This window comes from Sciurus carolinensis, chromosome 11, assembly GCF_902686445.1.
Source record: "Sciurus carolinensis chromosome 11, mSciCar1.2, whole genome shotgun sequence".
NCBI classification, from domain to species: Eukaryota; Metazoa; Chordata; class Mammalia; order Rodentia; family Sciuridae; genus Sciurus; species Sciurus carolinensis.
In genome coordinates this window covers 8,038,512-8,054,548 of record NC_062223.1, presented here as the reverse complement: position 1 = coordinate 8,054,548, position 16,037 = coordinate 8,038,512, and the positions used below count along the sequence as shown (strand labels likewise).

Genomic DNA, 16,037 nt, shown 5'->3' with positions numbered 1-16,037 from the left:
ACATTTTAATATGCAAAACATACATATGTTTAAGATATGAGACAGTAGCTGCTGTCATCTCACAAGAGGCAGTGACTTGCTTTTCATTCTGGTGGACTTCCGTGTCTAGGTTGGACCTGTAGAATAGGTACGTGTTGCTTTTTAAATTTATTTTGATTCATTGTGCACAAATGGGGTACAACTGTTGTTTCTCTGGTTGTGCACGGAGTCGCACCATTTCTGTAATCACGTGTACACAGGGTCATGACGCCTGTCTCCTTCTGTTATTTTGCCTTCCTGCATCCACTCCCCATCCCTTTTTTCCTTAGATAAAATGTTACGGGTTTATTTAAACCTTAATTCTCACCTTGAGTATGCAAAATACAAACTCCACAAAATGTTCATTTTTTTTTTTTCCACTTTGTAGTTTACAAATATACAAAACAGAAGTCTGCCTGGATTTATATCACACCAGGGGACGTTTTGGTAGCAAAGCACAAAGGTGTGAGAGTGTGGCACCAGCTGGACTGAGAAGGGACCCCAGGAAGGGGACGGGCACTGTGCCTCCGCCCCAGGCCGGCTCTGCAGCCAGGGCTCTGCGCTCAGCGGGGGGCTCGGCAGATGTTGAGCTCCCCAGTGGGTAACCTGGGTCCGCGCAGCAGGCCTGTGCCTCTGGTGCCTGGCTCTGTCCACTAGGAGGCTGAGGAGCAGTGACCCACGTGGCCATGAGCACTCCTGCCTGGTCCCGGGAAGAGACGGGAGCTGCGCGGACGAGGCTGGAGGTGCACACGCCGAGTCTGGAGGGGTTGAGGGGCTGCCCCCACAGGGACGCCTGCCTTTCGACTCTTGGAAGATCTGGACCAAAACAGATGCGACTCTTGGCTTCCGACCAGTTTAACAAAAGAGGAGAGAGGAGTCTGCCGACGTAAATAAAGGACAGACGGCCTTCGTGACCACGCACGCTTAACAAGCCCACGCGAGGGCTGACTGGCGCGACTTGTTCTTTTTCAGTTGCTCACGATATTGCGTAATGACGTGACCCGGAGTCCAGGGCGTGCTGGGCGGGTGCTGCACCACTGCGCTGCACCCTCAGTGAAGGTCTGAGTGGCGGTGAGGACGGCCACACGCTGGACAGCCGCGCCGCCACCCATGCCCCCACCGTTTAACAGAGGGTCAGAGCCAGGCCCGGCTCAGGCACTGGGAGCAGTAAGCTGCCTCCCACAGCTCCCGCCCTGCTGGTGGGACGTGTTTTCTTTTTCTTATTGTAAAACCTTCCTATAAAATGCCGGGAAAGTCCCACGCTGACTGTCGTGGGCCTCGGGAGCATCTAAAGTGTGGGAGGGGCGCCAGGCCGGGGGGCCGGGCCGGTGCTGTGCTGCGGGCAGGAGGCCTGGGAGCCTCGCTTTTCTCATCAGACCAAAGAACGGGAGCTGGAGTCCAGAAGGGGACCCAGGTGGTCCTGGCAGTCCAGTGCTGGTCGGGTTCTGGCCTGGGGCGGTGTGCTGGGGTGCTGGGGTGCAGAGCCAGGACCCACGTGAGGGACCCAGGGCCCCGGAGGACGTCTGAAGGTCAGGAGCCAATTGCCTCATGCACACGTTGCCCCTCGGTGTGGGCCTGGGCCCGCTCTGCCTCGCCAGGGCATGTTCCCTTGGCTGGGCTCCAGTCCCCTCTTCCAGGAAGCCTGCCGGGTCCACCAACAGCCAGCTCTTTCTCCTCGGAGTTCTAGGCACCTCTGGTCCCTGCCGCGCACCTTTGCTTCTTACCGTGTGTGAGTGTGTGTGTGCGTGTGTCCCGCCGGACCACATGTGGCTCCTGCTTGCGGACCCCTGACTTCTATTCTTGGCCTCTCCCATGGGGTTGGTGCCACATATGGGATCATTTCTTTCTGATAAATCCGTAGCCTGCCCCGTGTGACACTTGGTGAACGTAATAAGGCATGTGCTGAGAATACTGCTTATTTTGGTATAGTAGCAAAGGATTGGATTACCTCGAATTGGGCCTTGTTTGGTGTAACCATGTAAACAGTGTAAAATATAGGCTATTGGAATGGAAGCCCAGGACATCTGTTATGAATTCTATATATAAATATTGGATATGCTTACAGGGGTTCTGATGGGATTGCTGGCACTTGGATTTTCAGACTCCTGATGCTGCTGTGGTGGGGACTGTAAGCTGACCACGGGGCCTGCCCCCCAGGTGGGGGGGTTAGCACTAACCTTCTTGGGACACTGCTTTGCCAGGGTGCTGGGAGTGGCAGGTGCGTGCCTATCCAGGGGAAGGCTGACTGCTCCCCTTCCCCTGGTTGTGGGGTGCCAAGAACACCCAGGCAAGTGTGGGGTGTCCCAAGTGCCTGCCAAGGGGGGGCCACACCAGATTAAAGTACCCGGGACATGAGGCGGACATGGCCTGGCACGTGTCTGCTCATGGTGCAGAGACACCTTTCGGGAACTTTGTGTTCCTCCAGGAGAAATTCTCGTCACGTGAAGTCGACCATTTTAAAGTACACAAATCTGTAGCACTTAGGACTTCAGCGATGCTGTCACCACCACCTCTGTCTAGTTTAGAACATTTCCATCGTCCCCCGAGGAAGCCCCAGGTTGTAGTGCACTGGCGGGAAGCCAGCTTTCAGTCCTTCGGGGTGTTCCACAGAACTGCTGGATCACACAGTCATCTTTTGTGTTAAGTTTTTAAGGAATTGCCTGTTCCCCACAGCAGTCAGAGGTGCCTCTTAAGAATAGTTATCCTTTTCTGTTTTCTGCTCTGAAGGGAGAAAAGTCATGCCCCAGAGTTCACAGCTGGAGCCCAGGGCTGGGTTCGAACACAGGTCCCAGAGTCTGAGTGGAAGTTAGTGGTTCTGGCCTGGGTGAGAGAACATTTTGTTAATGGAAACCATTACCACCGTCTGGCGGTTATTTATCCTTCAGCACGTTGCTGCTGGGCCGAGCTTTTGCGTCCCCTCGGTGAGGCGTGCGAGTCTGATGTGGGCTGCACTAATTAAGCCTGTTTCACAGGGAAGCTGTTGGGGTCAGAGAGGTCCAGTTCCGCCAGGCTGCTGACCCTGGGGCCCTGCTTGGCGTGGTCACCCTGACCTGGCTTCGGGGCTCCCTCTCCAAAGAGCTGCCCTATCCTTTGCCCTTGTGATAAACGGTCCTGAAAAAAATATTTGCACAAATAACTTGATAGCAACATAAATGGAACTTGGAGGTAAGATACCGAAGACTCTTCCTGATAAGTTGTCTTTATCAACATTGTCCCCAGCCAGCACTCGCACAGCCACAGTCCTGCACTCCCTCCTGGTTCCCGTGTGCATGTGGTTCTCCTGATGGACACCGTCTGACCGTACCGCAGTCCTGGGCTTCACTAGATGCAGCTCGTCCACCGAGGCCGCGGTCTGACCTTGGAGACCTTATCATCGCTGATCTTGGGCTGTTGTAGATAAGCCCATGGCAAAAACTCCATCCGGGACTTTTCCTTCTCTTGACAGGAAAACTCGGTGGGATGAACTTGGGGCACATTCCTGGGAGGGCCTTAAGCGTTTCGAGGTCCTTAACCACCTGTGCTTTTCCTGGTGGTCTCATGTGGGTCCTGGGCGTGGGGCTGGCTGGGCCCAGCCGTCCACCTCCTAGCCTGTTGTCCTTCCCAGGCCCAAGGCTCCAAGGTGCAGCCTCAGGTGTCTGCTCAGTCCTGAAAGTTACGAGTTCCTTTACTGGCCCTGCCACCCTCCTTCCTCTTCCTTCTAGAATTTTCCTGAATTCCTTCCTGTCACTGCCTTGAACTCGGGCCAGAGGCCACCTGGTGGTGCGGACTTTCTGGAGGCTGCAGTCCGCTTGCTCAGGGTATCCACGTGTGCCCGTGACCCCGACCCAGGGCAGGCTGTGAAGTGAGAGGTCTTAGGCACATGGGCAACTCTGCTGGCAGGGAAGGACTCTGTAGAACCAGCATCCGCCATGACCCCCAGGACCTTGGCCCTGGTGCCCGGCTGCCTCGTTCAGTGTGGAATGCCGCCCACCCCCTTCCTCTCCTCCAGGTCCTGTGGCCTACTCTGCAGCGCTTGGGACCTAACCTCACTGAGACGTTTCTGGGTGTCATCTGCTTCCCGCAAGGGAGTATGGGACTGCGAAGGTGGGCTCTTGCTTGAGGCCCGGGTTGCCGGCGCTGGCGGTGCTGGCTGCTCGGTGGCGGGGGCCGCTTGGTCCCGCTGTGCTGCCCTGAGTAGTGCTCTGCTTCTCTCTGCTTCCCTCCTGAGCCTCCTTCTCTTTCTGTTGGCTTCTGTCTGCATGACTTCCTCTTCTGCAAGGGCCCGGGCACCGGCCCCTGGATGGCAGCAGGCCCATAGCAGCCGGGGCTCCCGGGCTGGCGCGGGGGGAGGGGCTGCGTGCCGCTGGGTGGGGCTGGGGCGCCACCCACACAGGCCTGGTTCCCTGCGAGCCCTGAGACCTTCTCCATGTCCTCCCAGGGGACGGGAGCACATCGTGGGTTCCTCCTGAAGCTGAGGAACCCGCGCCTGCGTTTCTCCCCTGGGAAGAGCCTGCCCGCCTGGCCAGGCCCCGGCCCTCCGCCGGCTCTCCAGGGAGGCTCGCTCCCTGGCACGCTGCCCCTGGCAGCTGCGGGGAGGTGGCGCGCCCCTCCTCTGCCTTTGAAGCGCGCACCTGAACTGCCCAGACCTGGCCAACGTGGTCTTTCCAGTTTGGGGAGGGAGAACGGGGCAGAGGCGGGGTTTCCAGGGCTGCACGCCTCCCTCCCCAGGGGAGACCTGGGGACCTCTGGCTTTGGGGAAGTTTGCTGGGTTCCTGACCAGCTGTCCACTGGTGTCTCAGGGTGTTGACGCACTGCCCCTCCTGCCTGGGTCCACAGCCCACAGTGAGCCCCTCGGCTGGGGCGTCCTCCAGCCTTGGGGCCTGTGGCCCGCATTCCTGAGGAGCCGCGTGCCTTATGCGTGGTCCTCCACCCCGCCTGGGAGAGTCCCTTTCCTTCTTGCAGGGGAGCTTGGTCAGCGTAGAAGGCTCTGCGGCCCGTCCTCTCCCCGCTGGCTTCAGCTGGGGTTCTTGGGCTGGGGCTGGCCCACCCTGGTAGGGGGACCTCAGGGGGCCTGGCCCTGTGGGTGCACCTCTGGGAGTCTGGGAGAGAACCTGCTCCTCCGAAGGCTTCGTGACTCCCGGAACCACAGCTAGGAATGTCCACGTGCCCAGGCAGGTCACAGAGGGGAGGGACAAGCCGGCCACCTGGCCTCACCCCTGTCCTGGCTGTGATCCCGCCTCCACCGTCCCCCTCGGGGCTGGCTTCTCACTGTGTCCCCCAGCCTTTTGGTGTGCCCAGAGCTTGGGGACAGGGACTGGGACCTTTCTGGACAGCCCACCTGCTTCCTTGTCATCTTGGAGTTGGGGTGCCCCTGGGCTGGGGCGGGTGCTGCAGACCCCCCCAGCATCCACAGGGAACTGCAGCGGGCAGCCCCGGGCAGGGCATCCTGAGATGGCGGGGCCGTGGAGCGCCCGCCCCAGGCCCTCGGCCCCTGAGGAGCTGTCCAGGGAGCGGTGGTTTCAGGCTGGGGGGCTCAGCAGGGAACCCGAGAGTTCTGTTTTCAATTTTCAGAACCTTTTCATCGAAGGATATACACACAGGAAAGGGACGCATTTATGCACACTGAACACTCGGGGAGCAGCCTGGCGTGGGGTTCCTCAGCCCCAGGCCTTCGCTGCCCAGGGCTTTGGCCTTGGCCTTGCAGATTCCTCTCGGCCTCATCCTCTGCCCCATCAAGGGGGATGACGTCTGCCTGCCAGCAGGTGCATCCCTGCGGGCGCCGGGAAGCTGCCAGCCTGGATCAGTTTTCCTTACTCTGTTTGGGGCAGGGAGGGTAAAGTTTGGTACACACGTCCTCTGCTGGGGCCATCGCTGTGTGAGGTCGGAATGGCAGGTGACATTGTGTGATTTCCTTTCCTTCTTCCCAGTGGTAGAATATGCATGAACTTTACCATCTTAACCACGGGCAAGTGCATGGGTCGGTGACTGTCACCACCACCCGCCTCTACAACTGTTTCATCTTCCCAAAGGGAAACTCTGTCTCCGTTAAGCTCTGTCCCTGCTGTTGGCAGCTTCTGTCCTGTTTTGTCTCTGAGTCTGACTGCTCCAGGGACTTCCCTGTAAGTGGAGTTGTACAGTGTCATCCTCTGTGACTGGTTTGTTTCACTCAGTGTAATGTCCTCAGGGCTCATACGTACAGCAGCAAGTGTCGGGACTTCCTCTCTTTTTGTGACTGAGTAATATTCCATCCACCTGTCAGTGGACGCTTGGCTTGCTTCCACATTTTAGCTGTTGCGAATGATACTGCTTGAACTCGGGTGTAAAAATATCTCTCTGAGACCCTGCTTTCACCAGCCCTTTTGGATATAGATTCAACACTGGAATTGCTGAGTTGTTTGGTGATTCTATTTTTAATGTTTGAGGGACACCATACATTTCCCACAGTGACTGTCCTAGTGTATGTTTCTACCAGCAGTGCATGTGGGTTCTAACTTTTTCCTGTCAGTACCAATGATGGTGATTTTGGTTTTTTATTTTTTGTTTTTTATTTTTAATAGCAGGCATCCCAGTGGTTGCCAGGTGGTTTTGATTTACATTTCCCCAATGATTAGTGACCTTGAACATTTTTCATGTGCCTATTTGGCCATTTTTATATCTTTTTTGGAGGTGTTATATTCAAGTCCTTTGACTATTTTCGGTTGAGTAGTTTGTTTTTGTTGTTGACTTTTAGGAGTTTCCTATATATTCCCGATATTAATCCCTTATCAGAGATTAACCAACTTGCAAAGTTGTTCTGCCGTTCTGCCGTTGCTTTTTTACTCTGTGATCGTTTCTGTTAGTCAGCTTTGAGTCTCTGTGACCGCAATACCCGACAAGAACAATACAGAGCAGGGAAGGTTTATTTTGGCTCACAGTTCCAGAGGTTGGGTACAGGGTCGGCCAACTCCATTGCTCTGGGCCCAGGGTGAGGCAGAGCATCACGGTGGAAGGTGTGGTGGAAGAAAGCTGCTTCATCATGGCTGCCAGGAAACAGAAGGAGAAAAGGGCGGGAGAGGGTGGGAGAGAGGAGCCAGGGACAAGACATAGTCCTCAAGGCCTTGTCCCCAGTGACCTACTTCTGCAGCCACGCCCTCCCTGCCTACAGTGTCCACCCATTAGACCATTTGAATGATCAGTCCATCACATGGATCAGTCCGCTGATGAGTTTGCAGCTCATCATTGGTCATTTCGCCTTTGAACGTTCTTGCATTTTCGAACACAGGAGTTTTACTGGGGACACCTCATATCCAAACCATAACGATGTCTTTTGACCCAGAAAATGCTGAGTTTCGTGAATCCGATTCTTCTGCCTGGTGGCCCGTGCCTTCCCACCTTTGGGTTTTCACACTCTTGCTTCCCGCCGCCAGGAGCTGTGGCCCTGAGAGTGGCGATGGTGCTGTGGGGGTTGGGGGCCCTTGCCGTAGGGGGCTCCTGACCCCAGGTCTTCCACGTGTCCTGCCTTCCCGCAGAGGGGCTCCTGGGAGCAGGAGGGACCTGGATTTGAGCTAGTGCTCGTCCTGGCTGTGAGTGCTGAACCCCACTGCCCGGGCCCGTCTCCTCTGCCCTGCCCCTGGGTAGCCTCGCTCCTGGCACAGCGATCTCCAGCTCTGGAGGGTAGTTACTTTGGTCTTTTTCCAAGGGCCCTCCTGGGAGCAGTGGGGATGCAGGTCAGTGGGTCCCCATCTGTCCAGGAGACCCCAGTGGTCTGTAGCTTTGCGAAGGAGAGTCGGCTGATAAAGGCCTAAGATGGCTTTTTGGGGTGCTTGTGAGAACAGGCCGAGGTCCTGGGTGCAGGCCGGGGGCCCGGACCGCCTTGTGCTCCCTGGCCCTGGGGCCGTGCACCTCGAAGGTCTGCCCGCCGCCCTCACGCTCTGCTTCTGTCCCGCAGCCTCGCCGCTCCTGCTGTTTGCCAACCGTCGGGACGTGCGGCTGGTGGATGCCGGCGGGGTCAAGCTGGAGTCCACCATCGTGGCCAGCGGCCTGGAGGACGCGGCTGCCGTGGACTTCCAGTTCTCCAAGGGGGCCGTGTACTGGACAGACGTGAGCGAGGAGGCTATCAAGCAGACCTACCTCAACCACTCGGGTGCGGCCACGCAGAACGTGGTCATCTCCGGCCTGGTCTCGCCCGACGGCCTGGCCTGCGACTGGGTTGGCAAAAAGCTCTACTGGACGGACTCTGAGACCAACCGCATCGAGGTGGCCAACCTCAACGGCACATCCCGGAAGGTGCTCTTCTGGCAGGACCTCGACCAGCCCCGAGCCATCGCCCTGGACCCCGCTCATGGGTAAACCTGCTGCTTCCGTTCTGGTTCCTTGTGGGGTGCAGGGTCTCCCTCTGGGCTGGCTGAGCTCCCCTTTGCCCTGGGAGGTCGGGGCAGCTGTGAGTCCAGGTGGCGGCCAGGCTAAGAACGCCCGCCGAGGTGCAGGCCCGGGTGGTGAGTGACTCTTTGGGAACGGTTTCCTCCATCCCCCCACCCCCGCTTGCCTCTCCTCCCTGGGAGGTGGCACAGGGTGTGGCACGTGCTCTGCCCTGCCGTGCGGGCCCTGGTCCGCGTTGGTTCAGCCACAGAGTGGCCAGACCTCTTCTCCGCTTGTCTTTTGCCTCAGGGCCCATGGAACTGGTTTGCCTTTGTGCTCACCCGCTGACCTCAGTAGCCTGTGAGAGGCCCCCCTGGGTGCTGGGCACCCCCGCAGGGCTTGTCCAGGTCTTCAAGGTTGACCTCCCAGAGGTGGCTGTGCGCCTGCCCAGGCTCAGGGGCTGCTCGCCACGCTCCACATCCCTCCTCCCTGCGACCTGGGGTCTGGACGCCCTCATGGGGGGCCGTGCCTGGTACGGGGGTGCTGTCTGAGCTCCGGAGGCCCCTGCTCCAGTCCTGGCACCTTAGCTTGCCGTGGCCGCCCCGCCCCAGGGTGACGCCACCTGTGCATCTGCGCCCGTGCAGAAGCCAGGCAGCGAGAGGCCGGTTTGGACATGCGCATGTCACTGCCCCTGCCGGGGGCATTTGGAGGGCGGGAGTGGATGGTTACCCTGCTGGCTGTGCTGCCGGGAGGTGCTCTGTCTGGTTCTGAGCGTGGGGACAGGTGGGGACAGCTGGAGCCTCTGACGCTGGCCACGCGTGTGAGCAAGTCTGGCGACGAGACGGGGCAGGGCGGGGCCTGTGTCTGTGCAGGTGTAGCGTGCGTGAGGGTGGACGGGCACCTGTGTCCTCGCGAGAACAGGTGTGTGTGCGCGCACGTGGGGCGAGGCCTGTGTTGTGCATGGGTGTGCGCAGGCGTGTGTTCACGCACCCCGGGGTGGGGTGGGGTTTCCCCTCTACCTGGGGCACTCCCCAGCCCAGCTTCCTGGGCTGCCGTGCTGGGTGACCTCCCCCAGGTGAGCTGGCCACCCCCCTGCCAGGAAGGCCTCTGCTGCCTGGGCAGCATCTCCAACCTCCCCTGAGCTGCAGTGTGGCTCAGTCCTCGACTGCCTTGGCTGACACGGCCACCTCCTGCCAGGAGCTGAAGGCGGCAGCCGACTGGAGGGTGGCAGCCCAGGCTGGTGCAGGGTCTGCCCAGCAGTGGACTCCATCTGTCTCTGGCCCTCCTGTGCTGGACTCTTGGCTCTCCCTTGCCAGCAGGGGTTCAATGAGCCTCAGCCGCACCTGTGCACAGTGTGGTGGCCCAGCAGGTCTCTGCCCTTGAGGCTGTCACGGTGCGCCGGGGGAGCATGGTAAGTGGGTGGCATGTCTGAGAGGGACACATGCCACCAGGAGAACAGGGAGGCCCGAGGATGGGGCTGAGGGGTGACGCCTGGGAGCTGGGAAGGCCCCTGCCGCCTTTCTGGCAGAGCTCTGCTTTGGGTCATGTGAGACTCGGCGACTGTCTGAGGAAGACACCGCTGCAAACGGAACCAGGAGTGAAGACCCTGGGGAGGGCGAAAGCTGGGGTCGTGGGGGACAGCGCTCGAGGGGGGTCTCCTGGGCTGACTCATACTGAAGTGGCCCCCCCGGCCCGGAGGGCACAGTCAGGCATTGGAGGGGCTGTGGGCCAGGAGCCAGGCAGTGGCCTTGAAGAGCCGTCAGAAGCAGCTGCATCTGTTGGCACCCGCCTGTGGCTAGAGAGAAAGATAAGAGGCAAGGGTGGCGCCATTCTGCCCTGCCCCTCGGGGTCTCCATCTGTACAGAGGTGTGACCGTGTCCTGTGTCACGGGGAAACCCCGCGGGCGGCCAGTGAATTCAGTAGTATTGCTGCTGTTACGATGAGAGTCTCTGCGTCTGTGCAGGTTTCTCTTGGTACTTCTGGGTGGCTCTCTGCCATGGTGGTCAGGAGATGCTTGCTGCTCCTTTGGGAGGTGCTTGATGGGAAGGATCTTGGTACTAGGTCGAGGGTGCCTGGTGGTGGGTGCTCGGTTGGGAGGTGTTCACATCTCGCCTCCGGCTTGGCTTTGCCTGAGCCACCTCCGAGGTCCCGCCAGCCGTTTTTGACTGATTTTCCTCGTGAATGTTCTGAATGGGTCATTTGTGCCCTGGCCTCCGAGTCCTTCCCCAGAAGTCCTCCCGGGACTGTCGCTGTGGCTGCCGTCCGTCTCTGCCCCGGGGCGAGGCTGACCTGGGTGTTGCTGCCCTCCGTCCCTCCACAGCTTCCCCGGCCGACGGTGCGTCTGGGGAAGGAGAGTGGAGGCCGGGGGTGCCGTACCCCAGTCTCCAGGCAGGCGGGGATGCTGGCCTGTGGTCCCCAATTCATGTGTGAACATGACTGAGTTTTCAGGTGTCTCGTCTGTCCCCTTAGGTCACCCAGGACTGAGGGCTTCAGCCGACCCACGGAAGCCTGGACAGTCCAGGATGTGGGGCTCTGCGTCCCTACCAGGTCCGCTGTGCTGAGGGTAGGGTGGGTGTGGGGAGGCCGTGGGCACAGGGAGCAACCCGGCCCCCTCCCCATCCTGCTGGAGCTCCTGCTAGCTCCTCGTGCTCTCCACACCATGCATCCCTCCTCAGATGAGGGGACACTGGCCTTAGCCCTCGCCAGGGGAGAACGGGCACCTCGGCCTGCACGCAACCGGGAGCCCCACAGCTGGGAGGCCCTGAGATTCAGCTAGGGGCATCTGGGTTGCAGTGGCCGCTGGGCATCCAGCTAACCCTCCTCTCTTCAGGACACAGGGCCCTCCCTGGAGCAGCACAGCCCCAGCACAGTGGCCGAGCTGCGCGGGGCCCTCCCGGGAGGTGGCGTTCCCTCTCTGGGGTCCAGCAGCCTGTGGCAGCCCTGGAGACTGTGCACAGGCACGTCTGTGCCAAGTGGGTCTGGTAACCAGCCGGCTCGCAAATTCCCCATTTAAGGAAACCAGCAGGCGCTGTTATGAAACCAGGGGAAGGAATGTGAGTTCCGCTCCACGTGGAGCCCCGCGCTTGGCGGCTTCCGGCTGTTCCCTGGGGCCAAAGGGCAACTTCTGGGGTGATCTGTGTGCCACTCCAAGGTCGGGCCTCTCGCTGCCTTCTCAGTGGCTGGGGGCCCTGGGCTCTTTCCAGACTGCTGGGGGTGGGACAGCTTGGGGAAGGGAGGGGGTCTGTCCCAGACCTTCAAGCTGGGCACCTTCAGGCCTCAGGCTGCCTGGAAGAGCTCACCCCTGCGCTGACCCTGCTGGCAAGGGGGTGACTCATCCCATGGTCAGGCTCGGGCCTTAGCCAGACAGCCATACTCTGCTCCTGGCGTGGCCACTCGCGCATGTGGGACCCACACAGGCAACCTGGGGGGCCTCGCCACCTCGTCTGTGGAGTGGGATCCAGTCTGGCTCTCCCCGCCTCTAGGAGGATGGCGTCCATGGGAAGGGTGCCCTGGCCTCCTGTCCCAGGGAGGTTGACCTTGGCCTCGGTGCAAGGAGGGGTGCGTTTTCCGTGAAGCCCCTGCACCCCTGTTGCTGTGGATCCTGCCGCAGCCCCTTGGAAGGCCTGGTGGTCCTGGATCAGAAGTGACCACTGCTGAGAGGCAGGGGCACATGGTAGGCTGGTGGAGGCAGCTGTGCATCCAGTCACCTTCCCTCTGCTGCTGGAGAGGGAGACCCTCAAGTGACACCTGCTGGCTTCCCTGCTGTCCCGGCCACCACTTTGGCCCCTCATAGTTTCTGAAACTAATGAATTTTTCTTCTATAGGAGGAGGCCAGGGAGGGGGACAGCTTGTCAGGGACTGAGGCAGATGAGCAGAGGAGAGGAGGAACCACCGGCCCACAGAACCGGGCTGTCCGAGAGGTGTCCCTGTGCTCCTCTTGCAAGGGCCAGGAGTGGGAGGCCAGCTCCTTACAGGGTGGCCTGGGGCTGTGCCCTTCTCTCCCTGCCATGTGGCTTGTCCTTCGCCACTTGGGACAGGAGCCTCATGTCCTCCGGGCCGGCCTGGCCCCCTCTGGGTCTGCTGAGGAGCCGTGCCCGGCACTGATGCACACCGCCTGTGGTGGTCTCGGGTGCTTGCAGGTGGGCCCGTGCCCGGCACCCATGCACACCGCCTGTGGTGGTCTCGGGTGTCCGCAGGTGGGCCGTGCTCCCAGGCGCTGTGTCGCTGCACCGTGTCAGCTCACTTCTCAGCTCACTGGCCGAAGGACAGATAGCACAGGAGCCCTGGTTCTTGTGGACTGTGCTCCTGCCCTTGCTGGAACCTGGAGAAGGTGACCGGCAAAGCCAGTGCCGCCCAGATGCCCGCGGCAGCTACCGCCGTCTGTCTGCTGTCTCTGTGTGCACGGCTTTGCTCTTCTTGATACACTCTTTTTAGAGCAGTTTTGGGTGTATAGGAATTTGAACAGAATGGGGTGCTTCCCACGCCCCAACCACCTCCGCTGTCAGCCTCCCTGCCAGAGCAGCTCCTGTGTTACCACCAGGGAAACCACTCTGGTCTTCATCCTCCCCACAGTCCGGGGCTGTCCACAGTCTGGTCCCTGCCGGTGGCGCACGTTCTGTGTGACGTTCCGCATCCGTCATGACGGAATCCTACAGGAGAGTGTCACTGCCCCAGGCCACCTGCACGCCGCCTGTTTGTCTCCCCCACCCCACCCCTGGCCACTACCGATCTTGGTGCTGACTGTTTTCCTTGCCTTTCCCGGAGGTCGCATCGGTGTGATTGTGTCGTGTTGCCGTAGGCAGTCTTCTGGGATTGGCCTAGTTCACTTACAGGCGTGGCGGGCTCCTCTGTGTCTGTCCGGGGCCTCATTCCATTTGAGCACTGACCAATTGTATCCTGCATCTTCTGAATTGCCTTTTAGAGGGTCATTTCATAGTTGCAAAAACTCAGGCAGCTGAACACGGAACACAGAGCTTGTTAAGTAATTTAGGGACCCGCACACTTATACCACCAGTTAAAAGTGAGAACTATTTCTGTTTGTGAAAGGGGAGGGTGCCTGGAGCGTCTTGTTAGCCGAGAGCAAATTGGAAATGTACAGTCAGGGCTGCTCAGGGACTTTCCAAACACTGGCCACATGCAGATATCCCGGACTGAGTCGTGGCCATCCTGGTCTGTGTGGGCCACCTGGGCTGTCGGGACGGGGTGGATCACCTGAGTTCTGATGTGCTTCTCACCATTCTTTTTTTTTTTGGTACTGGGGATGCTTCTCACCATTCTTGAGAACACACTCAAGTTCTTCAGCTGTTGCTGTCTTAAGCAGCACGTGACTCCGTCGGAGCCCCAGCTGAGGGCACCTGACCCCTCTACTGTACTGGGTCACCCCTAACGGCAAGCTTCAGGGTGCTCCTTAGGAGGGGAGGCGGTCTGCAGCTCGCGAGCCCTGCTCTCCCCCTCGCCCTCCTGCTAGGTACATGTACTGGACAGACTGGGGGGAGACGCCCCGGATCGAGCGTGCGGGCATGGATGGCAGCACCCGGAAGATCATCGTGGACTCCGACATTTACTGGCCCAACGGGCTGACCATTGACCTGGAGGAGCAGAAGCTCTATTGGGCCGATGCCAAGCTCAGCTTCATCCACCGCGCCAACCTGGACGGCTCCTTCCGGTGAGTGGCCGCCGGCGCGGGGCACCCCCACCCCCCACCCTGCTTCCCCCGGGCTGCCCGAGGTGCGCCTTCCTCGATCAGGGCTCAGGTGCTCATCTGATGCCCTGGGGACCCGAGGAATTCAGAACGTGTGTTTGCTGCCACATGAGCCACAGAAACGTGCAGTTTTCAGAAGGTTTTGAATTTCAGAATTGTGAATAAGGAACTGTGACCTGATGGGGCTGGGAAGGGCTCACCTCACCACATACATCCTGCCTCGGCGGCAGCAGGGCTTCCCTAGTATCACTGTAAACCCCAGTCTTGCCAGAGGGCTTTGCACATAGTAGGTGCTCTGTAAAATGGGTCAGATGAAAAAGTGAATAGGGAGGATTTTTGCCTCACTGGGTAATTACTTTTAGAGCTGTCTGGTCCACGTGGCCTTAGCATCCTGCTGCTTCCTACCCTGTAGATCATGTCCTTATGTGCAGGCCAAGGCAGTTCACTCCTTGGCCAGACCCTGCTGCTGACTGCACTGGGTCTGGGGGAGCCTCCTGGGAGTGCAGAACCCGTCTCTGCACTGGCCTGGCAGGAGCTGATCCCAGGTCGGAGGCAACCCTTCCTGGGAGGTCTCCTGGCTGGATTTCTGCAAAAACAGGCGGGTGCCCACGTGCACAGACCTGAGGACTTCAGGGATCTGCTTCACGCCGCCCCAGCCTCCTGTGCCAGCATACCCCAGTGCTTCCTAGCCTGAACCCGCTCGGGTGTCTTTGTGCGCGGGTAGGGGCGGGCAGTTCTGGCTCAGGTCAGAGATCAGCGAGGGCTTCTGTCATCAAAGGCGTGACTGACCCACAAGGCTCCATGTCAGGCTCGCTCTGGGGACGAGGCCTCCTGGTCTCCTGGCGCCTGCGTCTTGGCTGCATTGACACATTGTCCTGCCATCCCCAGGAGCATGCGTCACCCCCCGGGGGGGCATGGTTCCTGGGAGCTGGAGGTCCTGCACTTAGGAAGGGTGGGTCAGAGGTCAGAAAGGCTGCCAGCTGGGGGTCATGACAGGAGGACAGCAGTGACAGCAGCTGAAACCTGGCGGCCGCGGTGGATGACCTTCAGTAGCACGGCTTTCCCCAGGGCTGTTTGTGAGTTCTTCTGCTGCTCACATGGACCCTGCGAAGTGCTCGCTACTACCACTCCCTGTAGGATGGTAGACAGAGAGGCACGTGAGCTCACCCAAAGCCACACAGCTGGTCAGAGCCAGTCATGGCGGGGAAGGTCATTAAGCACATCATTGCACCTTACTGGCTGCCTGGATCACGATCCTGTCACCAGGCCCATGACCTCGTTATGCGTGGCCCCTTTGCCGGGCCTTCTGAGCACACAGAAAAGAAGCCTTCTTCTCGTGTGATGCCAAGTTGTTTACTCTGAAGCTGTCACTCATGGGCTGTCTGGATGAGCAGGTGCACTTGCCACATTGCACTGGCTGGAAAGCCTCAGGCCGGGGCCTGGCCTCTCCCAGCTCTTCTCCTGGCTGTGGCTCCTGTTTGCCTTTTGCTTCCTCCTTTCTTCTTTGGGGGCACTTTGCCTGGGGACCCCTGTGTCACCGTTGCAGGCAGCAGAGGCTGGCTGGGCTCTGGAGATGCTCCTCACACCCTAGGAGGGGCTTGCTGGAGAGGCACACCTGTGGCCACTCATGGCCACCTGCGTCTGTTGGACCAAACAGGTCTGCGGTGACCACAGAGGACTTGCGGAGCCGAGGATGACCTTGTCTCGGTGGCCTCCGGGCCGTCCTGATGCCTTCACCCTCTGCCTCCCCTCTGCAGGCAGAAAGTGGTGGAGGGCAGTCTGACACACCCCTTTGCCCTGACGCTTTCTGGGGACACTCTGTACTGGACCGACTGGCAGACCCGCTCCATTCATGCCTGTAACAAGAGGACCGGGGAGAAGCGGAAGGAGATCCTCAGCGCCCTGTACTCCCCCATGGACATCCAGGTGCTCAGCCAGGAGCGACAGCCTTCCTGTGAGTGGCCGTTGTGCACGGGACATGGCTGGGCGGGGCGGAGTCCAC

At 59.7% G+C, this 16,037-nt stretch overlaps 1 protein-coding gene across 1 annotated transcript in view; it reads left to right on the top strand.

Moving 5' to 3' along the window:
• The window catches only part of Lrp5 (LDL receptor related protein 5), a 93,993-nt gene that overhangs the window by 20,985 nt on the left and 56,971 nt on the right, over nt 1-16,037 (top strand). The window contains exons 2-4 of the mRNA XM_047516413.1: nt 7,925-8,321; nt 13,802-13,999; nt 15,793-15,989. Of these exons, the coding sequence (XP_047372369.1) occupies nt 7,925-8,321; nt 13,802-13,999; nt 15,793-15,989 (792 nt within the window). The remainder of the gene's footprint in view (nt 1-7,924; nt 8,322-13,801; nt 14,000-15,792; nt 15,990-16,037) is intronic.